At 41.8% G+C, this 11,410-nt stretch overlaps 1 protein-coding gene across 1 annotated transcript; it reads right to left on the bottom strand.

The window, feature by feature from the left end:
- Positions 1-3,296: 3,296 nt before the first annotated feature.
- On the bottom strand, positions 3,297-5,873 carry LOC149847813 (1-aminocyclopropane-1-carboxylate oxidase-like). The gene is made up of 3 exons (XM_090002323.1): positions 5,772-5,873; positions 3,975-4,213; positions 3,297-3,879 (listed from the first exon to the last, which is right to left on the bottom strand). The coding sequence occupies exons 1-3, from the start codon at positions 5,871-5,873 to the stop codon at positions 3,297-3,299; spliced, it is 924 nt and encodes a 307-aa protein (XP_089858449.1).
- Positions 5,874-11,410: the final 5,537 nt, after the last annotated feature.

Here is an 11,410-nt window from a genome sequence, read left to right as displayed (position 1 = left end):
TGGACAGGAGCGTGCCAAGATGCCTTCGATGGCTTGAAGAAAGCCTTAGTGAGGGAGCCAGCGCTGCGACTGCCTGATCATTCGAGACCCTTCGAAGTCCACACTGATGCCTCAGACTTTGCCATTGGCGGAGTTATTATGCAAGATGGTCATCCGATCACATATGAGAGTCGCAAGCTGAAGGATGCAGAGAGGCGTTATACAGTGCACGAACGTGAGATGACCGCCATTGTGTATTGCCTCAGGACCTGGCGGCACTACCTTTTGGGTGCCGAGTTCGTCGTCAAGACGGACAATGTGGCCACGAGCTATTTTCAGACGCAAAAAAAGTTAACGCCCAAGCAAGCTCGATGGCAGATGTTTTTGGCTGAGTTCGACTTTGCCTTACAGTACAAGGTTGGAAAAACCAATGTTGTGGCGGATGCCCTGAGCCGTAGGGCTGAATTAGCTATTGCGCACGCAGAGCCTTCTGAAGTGCATTTGGAGGGCGCATTGCTGAGCCGCATCCGCGAGGGTACACAGCAGGATCCGACCGCACAACACCTTATTTCTCTGGCACAAGCAGGGAAGACTCGACGATTTTGGCTACAGGATGGCCTCCTCGTAACAAAAGGGGGACGCATCTTTGTACCACGGTGGGGAAGCCTTCGTCGAGAGCTACTCAAGGAGCGTCATGATACACTATGGGCCGGCCATCCTGGTCAGGAACGAACCTTAGCACTCCTTGAGCGCGGCTACTATTGGCCGCAGATGAGAGACGACGTTGAGGGGTATGTGCGGACATGCCTCATTTGCCAGTAAGATAAGGGGACAAACCAGAAGGCTGCCGGTCTCCTTGAGCCTCTACCAATTCCAGAACGTCCTTGGGATAGCATCTCCATGGACTTTATAGTTAGTCTGCCAAAGGTAGAGGGCCTCAGTTCTATTTTGGTTATGGTGGATCATTTCTCAAAGTATGCCACCTTCATCTCAGCTTCTAAGGAGTGCCCTGCAGAGAAGACTGCATATGTGTTCGTAAAGCATGTGGTGAAGCACTGGGGCATACCAAAGAGCATTGTGAGTGATCGTGATGCTCGCTTCACGGGCAAGTTCTGGCGTGAAGTATTTCGGCTACTTGGCTCTGAGTTGCTGTTTTCAACTAGCTTCCATCCGCAGACAGATGGGCAGACAGAGCGTATCAACGGGATCCTGGAGCAGTACCTTAGGCACTTTGTTAGTGCCAATCAGAAAAATTGGGTGAAGCTCCTTGATGTGGCATAGTTTTGTTATAATCTGCAGAAGAGCGAGTCTTCAGGCCACAGTCCGTTCGAGATAGCCACGGGGCAGCAGCCACTGACCGCGCACACTCTTGCCACACAGGAAAAGGGAAGGCCATCATTCGCCTATCAGTTTGTTCGCGACTGGCACTAGCAAAATGAGTTAGCGAAGGCATTCTTACACAAAGCGGTAAAGAGAATAAAGAAGTGGGCGGACAAACACCATCGACCCGCAGGGTTCCAAGTTGGGGACCAAGTGTTGGTGAAGTTATATCCTGGGCGCACAGGCATCTTCCGCGGGCGGCACCGCGGACTACTCAGAAAGTATGAGGGACCCTTCACCATCACAAACAAGGTGGGCAAGCTGGCATACAAGCTGGAATTGCCCCCAGACTTCAAGGTGCACCTGGTGTTCCACGTGTGCAACCTCAAGCAGTTCCATCCAGATGATGGAGACCCGGAACACAATGTGCCGCAACGCGCTCCCATCATGCAGAGGACCCCGGCAGCACAACGGGCCGAGAAGCACCTCAGTCAGATTCTTCGCCACAAGGTCAACTACTTGGGGCAAGCGAAGAAATACTTGGTGCAGTGGGAGGAAACAGCGGGACCAACGTGGGAGCCTGCATTTCGAATGAACAGCCGCTACCCGGCTGAAGTCAGGGCTTACCACGAAACAGATGGCGCCGAGGACAGCGCATGATTTGAAGGGGGGAGCATGTTCCCTTGCGACTTACAGTGTACAGTTGCGCTTAGAGTCTGTTTTGCTTTTGTTGAGTCTGATGTAAGCTGCCCGGTTCAGGTGAATCAATACCCCGAAGGGGCAGCCCGTATACTTGAACTGTAATCGCCTGCGGGCAAAATTATGAATGAAGTAAATGCGTTGAGCTTTCTTTTGTTCACCCTCGTTGTGATTGCAATTTCTCTCCCTCTATTCTCTCTTGCTCTCTTGCACTCTGATTACAAGCTTCCGCGACCGGCAAACGAGCTGACGAGTAGGCTTGCGGCGGTAAGGAAGGACCGTCGCACCGCGCTGGCCCATTGAAGGAAATAGGCCCGTGACACTGATTGTCTGATATATGAAGACAAGTGAATTCCCAGCCCGTGCGTTCATCAAATACGAGAACAAGTTTGTGCAAATACAAAGTAAAGTAAAATAATGCAACTTGTTAATAAACATAGGCGATCAACTTGCGCTGACAATTTGACATGGTTGCCAGCATTGAGAGAAGTCCATGATAACAATTCATGCATGGAAGCTCTTCACTTCTTTGATACAGACCAAAAAGCATATTTCTTCAACATTGTCATCATACATGGCTTTATAATGACCACATTAAGATATCAGTGTTACTTCGTCTACAGTGGTTTGTACATGAATATGTGAGTCATAATCAAGTACTTAATAATAGATGGATCACTCTAAATTTTCATTTTCGAGAGGAATGATCAATTCCACACATATTGACCAAAACTTAGTATATATGGAATCTTATAAAGCGCAACAATTGAAATGGGTAGTCCATAATATTTGTATATGAATGGGTAGTCCATGTGGTCAACGGGGTCCCATGTCAAGCAGAAGGCACAGGATCAAATCCCGCTGGTGCATGGGGACTGCCATTGTTTTATCAAGGTTGGATGGGCGTCACCCCAACCCAGAGTTTTACCTTGCAGGGAGGCAGGCCCATTAAGTGACCTGGTTCTCGGTTTTCCTTCGTCGTCAAAAAAACAATAATAATAATATTTGTATCTGATCTATTTCCGATCATTCCATTTTTGTACCCATTTCTGGGAAAAGTTTCCCAAGTATTTTTGAACAATCGGTTGTGCACAAAGTAGATAGATAAAGAAAGTTCCCTGAAAAAATATGTCCACAAACACAGTTTGATTTTAACCAACTATATAAACTGTATTTATTGCAGCCAAAGACGTGTGCTAATGATTCATTATTTGTTTGAAGGTGCACATCATCTGTAAGCACCCTCAAAACTCTTACATACTGTAAAACCAAACACATCACACACACACACACAGAGTTTAGTATTTCATGGCATGAATCCTAGGCTCCTTAGGGAGGAACTTCTCCTTGGCATAACGACGCATGTAATCCGCAGAGATGAAAGTTGGATAATCGATTGAACTGTCACCTTGAAGGAGGGTAGGCGCAGGAGATATGACTGCACATGGTGCTGGGTTATAGAAGGATGCCACTGACCGTCTGTTCCCTTCTTTGGTGGCCACAACCCTGTGCCATGCACTAAGGTACCTCCCATTGGTCAGTGCCTCAAGTTGGTCACCAATATCAATAACTATGGCATTGGGAATGGGCTTCACATCCACCCAGTGGCCATCTTTGAACACTTGGAGCCCACCCACTTGATCATCTTGAAACAGCAGTATGACACCACCAGCATCAGTGTGGGCCTTCAGTCCATCAATGAGGTCAGGCCGTGGGCAGGGTGGGTAGTGGCTAACTTTTGTGGCAAAGAAGGGCTTTTCATCGTTGCCCTTCAATTTTTTACTCAAGTAACCCTTCTCTAGGCCCAAGTTCTCGTCCATTATTTCGAGTATGGTCTGTGCTAGGTCTTTCAACCGATTTGAGAACTCCACCATTGTTTTTCTGCAATAAAACAAATCATACTTTTTTTTTTATATCCATAGTTGGCTATTTAAGATGAATATAATATATATATATAAAGAGAGAGAGAGGTTTACTTGAAATTTAGTGGATTAGAAGGCCATTCATCATTTTCCTCTGTGTAATAAAGCATGAAGACATCCTCCCAATCTAGTGTGACAATCTTTTCTGGGATTTCTGGCCCAGAAACAATTTTCTCCAGTTCCTTAACAGGCTGGGAGTTGTTGAATATCTCTGCTCTGCAAAATTTGTAGTTATGAGCACACACTTCTTTCACTCCTTCTAGTAGAGCCTTTGGTATCCCATGATTAAGAAGCTGAAAAGAAAAACAAAAAAAAGAGGAAAAAAATATGAGCAAAAATATTGGAATGTAGTTGAGTTTGATAGAAGTCAATAAATCAACAAATGTCAAATGTACAAAACAAGTTCAAGGAAGGAATTGATGCGCTTTGGCTATGGATCTCGAAGCTATGCCAATCCACATCTGGGACAAAACCTAATAGCTTTAAAATGCAAATGAGATAATAGGGAAAATGATTAAGAGGGGGCAGTACACTGGGGCCGGGGAAACCCCTACGTGTCTCCCCCTAGTTGGACAGAATACTTTATAAAGTGTTTTTCCCCAAACACTAGATCTTTTTCCGAAAATAATAGTAACAACAATTATTATAGTTTGAAATTAGCCATACATTCCATGACACCAGTTTGATATGCTAGGTGGTTATTTTTTTACAAGAACTAAGAAAGAGCAGCCCACAAGGACCCTGCACACCTGGCTAGGCAGGTCAACTTAAGGCATTAAGCTAAAGGACGTTGAGAGTTCAATACTTGGAGCGCACGATCCCTGACAAAGCAGCAGACTCTTTGATAGGTGAGTGGAGTGGCCAAAGGGTTTTAACCAATGTTGTCAGTATCGGTATCAGCCCTCAATCGTTGGGCCACCGATTCAGATGTATACTCAGCTGAATCGTACGTTCTGTATCGGCCCAATAAATAATAAAAAATTATACATGTCAATCATAACGTGACACGTTTTAAAACCCTTAAAATCATTTTAGAATAACATTTGAAAATTATTTTTTGGTATCTTTATATATATTAAAAAATAACAGATTAAGCCTGCAACATATCGAAATTCTGCCAATACGATATGTAGTGATAACATTGGTTTTAACACGCTTGTTATTAATTAGGCCATACAGCAGAGCATCAATCACTCCAGGCCCCACCATCGAACCCTATTTTTTCCCAAAAAGGATTACATCCTTTGGCATAGTGATCATCCAGCTGAAGCACCTGGACAGACAGCTAGGATCAGTCCACGTTCAGGTGAAAATGTGGACCAATCTTCGGTCATTGATTGGATGGTTAGGATTGAATGCAGGATGGAACCCATCATATGTCCAATGATGCATCCCGTTTTTCCCTTGTTAAACATCAAAAGAACTAATACATTGTGGTGCACGTTTGCATGTGAAACTTACGTGAACTCCAATGCTTTCCACAGTATTAGTTTCAACTTTTTTGACACTTCTAGCGTTCACGAAACGTGACCGGTTTCTCGAATTTTTAAAGCTTCCACTAGCAATCAAAACACTGGAATTCGTGAGTATGGCCACGGTTGTGCAATGCAACTGCTAGATGTCTCTTGATCCTGATATGTTTAGCTATCACTTACCATTATAAATGATTGTCATAGTTATGAAATATAAAGATGCATATCTAGAGGCAGATTGCAATTAGTTTTTGGATTCTCAAAAGGACATGCAGGTCCTAAACCAGCAATTAAGAGCAAGCGAGCGGCATGGCAAGCACTTTTCTGAAGTTTGGACGGGTGGTCTGGAAGATGAAAAACAAAAAGAAAAATATATCACCTGAAAGAAGCCCCAGTTTTGACAAGCACTGTCAATCTGAGCCATGATTTTCCCCCTCTGATCACCATGAAACTTAGAGAAATCTATAACGGGGACTTCCATGTTTGCCTACAACTAAGAACAGGAGATAGTAAGCCTATAACTGTTCTTCTGTACGAGTGTGAGGGGAGATGCACATTCTCTAGGTGTTTTTAAAGGCAGAAATGGCGCCAAGTTCGATGGCCATTGTTTACGTTATTTGTTGACTTCTGTGCAGAGTCGGCCAAAACTTTTCGGTCTAATGACTCTTAATTCATTCGCACTCGTAACCTTTCAAAGTTTGCAAATGCCCATCAAACTTAAAGTTGTTACCTGGGTTAATCAAATGTCCCTCAATTTACTTACCTCTACTAAATTCTGTTTTAAATTTATTAAAATGACCATGCTTGCCTATGCCTTTCCCTTAAGAGGAGGCTTAGTTTTTACAAAACTTTTTTTTTTATTTAACACAATGGTGGTGAGTCGCGACTTCTCTCTTTTAATTTGTAGGCCTGATTGGACCCGGTACCAGCATCTTAAATCAAATTTTGGTTTGGTCCCATTGGGTCTGAACCAAATAGGATCCGTTGACACCCCTAGTTGGGTTGATTAACTTGCTGCAATTTAGACCTAATTATATAGAATTTTTTCTAAAACTTATGAGTGTATGGTGTAGCGGTGAGTATTTTGTTTGAAAGGTCAAGAGTTCAATTATCATTGTAGTTAGTAAATTTTTACATTAAATATATTTTGTTAACAGCCCTATGCATTTACTGTAAAACATACTTTGTTCATACTTCTTCTATAATAGAGGCAATCTAGTAATTCTATTTCACCGACTATAGGGGTAAAGTGGTAACTTCAAAATATGAGTTAGTGTTAACCCAAGAACAATCCAATGTCAGTGTGTGATTGGGGTAATTTGATTAAACAGGACAATTGCAAACTCTGAAACGTTTGGTGCGCTAATGAATTAGACCAAAAAGTTAGAGGGGTATTTGAAAACTTTCCTATATATAATGGCGTTGGATTTGTAGTTAGTTATCTTGGATCAATATCCAACCTTTTTTTATTTTTTGTTTATCCTTTTTGCTTTTATTTTGTTCTTTTTTTATCTCGTTTTAGCGACAGCAGATCAGGTGCAATCACATTGCACACTTTAGTGTTTCTTTGCACCTGATCTGCCCACCATATTTTTTTGAGCTTCACAGCTAACAGGCTGCATCTAGGGATGTAAAACTAGCCGAGCTAGCTCGGGCTTGACCCATTTAAGCTCGACTCAAACTCGCTCAAAAAAATAAATGAGTCGAGCTTGAACAAGGGTTCAGTCTCGATACACATAAACGAGCCGAGCTTGAACAGCCAGTCCAACTCGGTAAGCTCCATTAAGCTCGGCTCACATAAATATATAAAGAAATTAGACTTTATATATGTATTATTTTGTTCATAATATGGTTATAAAGAAAGGTCCTATGGGTAGGTTGTTGGTTTTTCTTAAAAGTAGTGTGAGTTCAAATCTCATTGTCTTGCCTTCTTTTAAAAAAGCTTTTGACACGATTTTCAAAAACTTAAAAAAAAAATAAACTAAAGGTATTCAGTTCAAGCCAGCTCCAGTTGGGCTTGAGCCAATCCCGGGCAAAAGGTGTCCAAGCTCGGCTCATGTGCATCCCTAGCTGCATCCCAGAGATGGAGGGCAGTCAGGTGCAGCTGCCTCCTTTTTAGCACCAAAGGCCGAAACCCTAAACTTGAATTCAAACCAAGTTTTCTTTTTTATTGGCCGTGTGCTTGTGCGTGCACGTGTGTGACATAACAATCGATCATGTTCAGGGAAAGCAATTGGCATGCATGGCTTACATACATTAGCTTCTCAGTTCAGTATTTCTTTTTTTCCTTTTCTTTTTGGGAAAAAGTATTTTTATTCAAATGAGCTAGAGATTTCAATTTTTTTGTCATTTGTTTTTGTTTTTCAATTCAATCGAGCTGCCTCAAACTTGGCTCCAGTCACAGCCTCCAGCAACGATACCCGGTTACCTTTGAACTTGGCGGCATTGTGCAGTCACCCAATTGCAAAATCACTTTCCAAGTCCTTGACACATGATTATGGGATACAATTAGCCCCAAATTCTTCAACCTTGACAGTAGTTAGAACTCGAGTGGAGAGTAGTATGGACCCGGGCAAGATAATGAGCCAAGCCTAATGGACCCAGGCAAGATAATGAGCCAAGTTTACCCCCTGCAGTCTGCTACAATTAGAAGACAGACTGCTTTTGAGTTGCCGGAACTAATGCTTTCTTGAACCTGGACCTTTCTCGGCCAGCTTCCAGATCCAACCTTTTAAATGGATTTGCTTGTTAGACCTGACATGGATTATGCTGATCAGGTATGGATCAAAAAGTGAAAATGACTGCATATACAGTATCCACACCAATCAGGCCTAGGCCTATTTATAGTTCTGCAGTCTTTCTTGTTTGAGAATGGGGAATTTCTCATTAAAGAGTGAGATACATAATCTAGTACAAAAGACTATTTTATTGGCATTTTTCCTTTTTTTTCTCATAGACCTAACCCCACAGATGCAATCAACATGGTCTGTTTAGTAGAAAACAGGTTTTAGATGATGTGTTTGCAACGTGTAAGCAGGTCTTTCAATATATAAATTTCATGACTTGAAAGTTTATTATTTTTATATCCAAATATCATGATCCAAGGTGTATAACTTATTGCAAACAAAGCATGCTTAACACACCTATGAGTTTAGATGAATTGGATAAAACTTGCACTTATAGTTGTCCAACTATTTAGCATGTAAAATCGAAGATGGCAAATATATGCTCTAAGTAGTGCCTGTGTTACCATCCTTTCTGCTAACCTCTCAATTTCCCCCTTTTTTCCTTGAAATTCCTAAAATCATATAGATTTTCCTATTGGTGTTTGGAGTTCACGTCATGGTAGCCTAACAGATGGACATTTGTGTAACCTATACTCCACCTGATCCTCCCACGCATGATCTAGCCATTCAATATGGAGACAGCTCCAGATCCATCGGCGGTATCACAGCATTAGTCCACTTCTAGACCATATGGACCCTTGATTTATACCAAGAAAGAAGATTAAGAAACACCAGAAGAAGTAGTTTTTCTTTGGCCTAATGATCATGGGTTCAAATCCCTAAAGAATCCATGCTTGTAACTGCGAAACCAAGATAACCAAATTGCATTTTCCAACAAGGGAAAGAAGAGAAGAAGTGAATAAAATAAGAGATCCAGAGTTCTATATTATTATTGTGCAGTTGATATTTGTGTCACAGAGATTTTTCTTGCAAGGAATAGATACTGGCGAAGATATGCTGGTTGTTCCATCCAATGTTTAGTATGCATGGGATGCATGCATGGGAAGAAGTTTTCTCAATAATTCTTATCATTGTGATGATTCTGATTGTGCTGATCAAGATGTGCACAATGTGGGTTTCATCAAGGTACAGAACATGATTGCTTAAATTTTTTTCATGCATGTGAAGAGTTCCAAGAATAGGAGAGGGTGGTGTATGTTCCCCCTGGAACACGGGGCCGCGTGTTCGCTGGTCCGAATGAGTGCCACATGGCACTCATTCGGCTGTTTATGTATGGAGGAAGATCTTGGGATCCGCAATATTCCTTCATACACACTAAAACAGCCAAATGAGTGCCACGTGGCACTCATTCGGACCCCGAACACGCGGCCCTGTGTTCAGGGGGTAACATACAACCTGCTCGCCAAGAATAGCATTTGGATATGTAATGGCAAATAAACAAAAAGGATTTTCATTCAAGGCACATTAAAGTTTTCTAATATGTAAAAGAGTTACTAGAATGAAGGGCAAAGGGCAAAGGAGAAATGGCTGAACTTTGGACTGTCAGTAACCAACAGAAAATAAAGTCCAATCAGGTCATTTCAAAAGATGGGTCTGACCCCGCACCTAGGGGTGTCAACAGGTCCGGTTTGGTTCAGACCCATTTGGAACAAGGCTTGAACCCGAGTTTTGGGTATGGTATCAGGTACGGATCTGAGTCTAATCAGGTCCACTATAAGAGAAATCATACCCAGACCTGATAAGAATTACATAAACCAGACCCGGACCATAACTGGTAAAATAATAGCTTTTATCATTTTTACATTGAAAATTTGCCGGTCTCAATCGGAACTTGGGTGGGGTCCAGGTCTGGTATAAAATTTCACAAACTATACCCTGATCCATGTATTAATCGGACCTTCGGGTCCGGACCAGAATCTGAATCGGGTCTTCTTATTTATCACCATACCCGGACCCTATAGGGTTGGTCCAGGTCGGATCCAGGTAAAGCCGACCTGTTGACACCCCTACCCGTACCCAATAAAGATGCACTCTGATAGTTCATATACATCTTTAGGCTAATTACGTCTATTCCACATTGAACTGGGAAAAAAAGAAAAAGAAAACCCATAATGGTGCCTTTCATCGTTATGAACTAAATATGGTAATATAAAGATCGGTGGATCAGATTCTGATGTCCTAGAAAACAACATTGCTTCTGTTATACGAGCAATATGAGTTGACTTCACATGGATTTGGATGGAGATCTGGACCAAAATTCATATAGTAATCAGGATAGAATCTTTGATTCGCATTAAATTGGATTTTTCTGTACTGAAACCATTTGACTAACGCATGTGTATGAGAAAAATGGATTTTTAGTAGGGATGTAAAACTCAGGTCGGATAAATCAGTGTTGGCTAATTAGAGTCAGAGTCAGATTCAGATTCAGATGGAGAAGGCGTGTACAGTATTCAAAATTTTCGCTTGTAATTTGATACGGATATCAGTCAGATTCAGTATTAAAACTAAAAACCGAAACCGATCATAACTGGATATAGCTTTGACGTACCAAATCTGACTAAACAAAGTCAGATTCAATCATTTATCAGATAAGATCCGATCCTTTGACATCCCTATTTTCCAGCCATTAAACTAGCCTGTCTCAGATTTGGCACCAGACATGAGAACATGGCCAAAGATGCACTCTAGAACCAAGCTCCTGTAGCACATGTTAATAACCCAAATGCACGAACAAGCATCATGTCAGGAAATTCCTTGTGGGCCTCAATCTAATTGGATTGCTTGGACAGCTAAATGGTTATATGTACATCATGATTCTTTCGTTTCATAGAACTTATAATCCAAGTTTTTTTTTCTTTAGTTATTTTAGGTTGAATCTTTCAATTAGTAAAAAAAAAGAAAAAATTTGAAACCAATCAAATTAAGATTCTGAGATTGGCTCCTACATATAGCTACAAGTTTGTCATATATTAAAGTGTTTAAAATAGATTGTAAGATTGGCTTTTGGATACATCTAGGTTTGGCTTGGTAACAAGCTCATGAAATATGCGGCTTGTATGGTAGGAGCAGCTAGTGCACGTCACCTTGTGTTGGGACGTTGCAGGTTCAAAACCCAATGGTATAGTTGTATAACTGGTAGGGGCTCTGCTTAACCCCAGCTTGCCTTTCAAAAAAAAGAAAAAATACGCCACGAGATGGGCAATCAACTTGGTACGGTGTAAACACTTCAAATTTTCACTCGCATCCACAAGACATCCACCCAATCACT

The sequence above is a fragment of the Nuphar pumila genome, chromosome 1, assembly GCF_984573655.1.
Source record: "Nuphar pumila chromosome 1, dmNupPumi1.hap1.1, whole genome shotgun sequence".
Classification (NCBI taxonomy): Eukaryota; Viridiplantae; Streptophyta; class Magnoliopsida; order Nymphaeales; family Nymphaeaceae; genus Nuphar; species Nuphar pumila.
The sequence above is the reverse complement of the archived record's forward strand: the minus strand, read 5'-3'. Positions and strand labels throughout refer to the sequence as shown.

What these genes read in the sequence shown, in the direction of transcription:
- LOC149847813 (XM_090002323.1), bottom strand. Translation starts at nt 5,873, where the DNA reads ATGGAAGTCCCCGTTATAGATTTCTCTAAGTTTCATGGTGATCAGAGG. An exon ending in AAAACTGGGGCTTCTTTCAG is followed by an intron (nt 4,214 to 5,771) that starts GTGATATATTTT and finishes TTTTCTTTTCAG; the next exon opens with CTTCTTAATCATGGGATACC. An exon ending in TCTAATCCACTAAATTTCAA is followed by an intron (nt 3,880 to 3,974) that starts GTAAACCTCTCT and finishes GTTTTATTGCAG; the next exon opens with AAAAACAATGGTGGAGTTCT.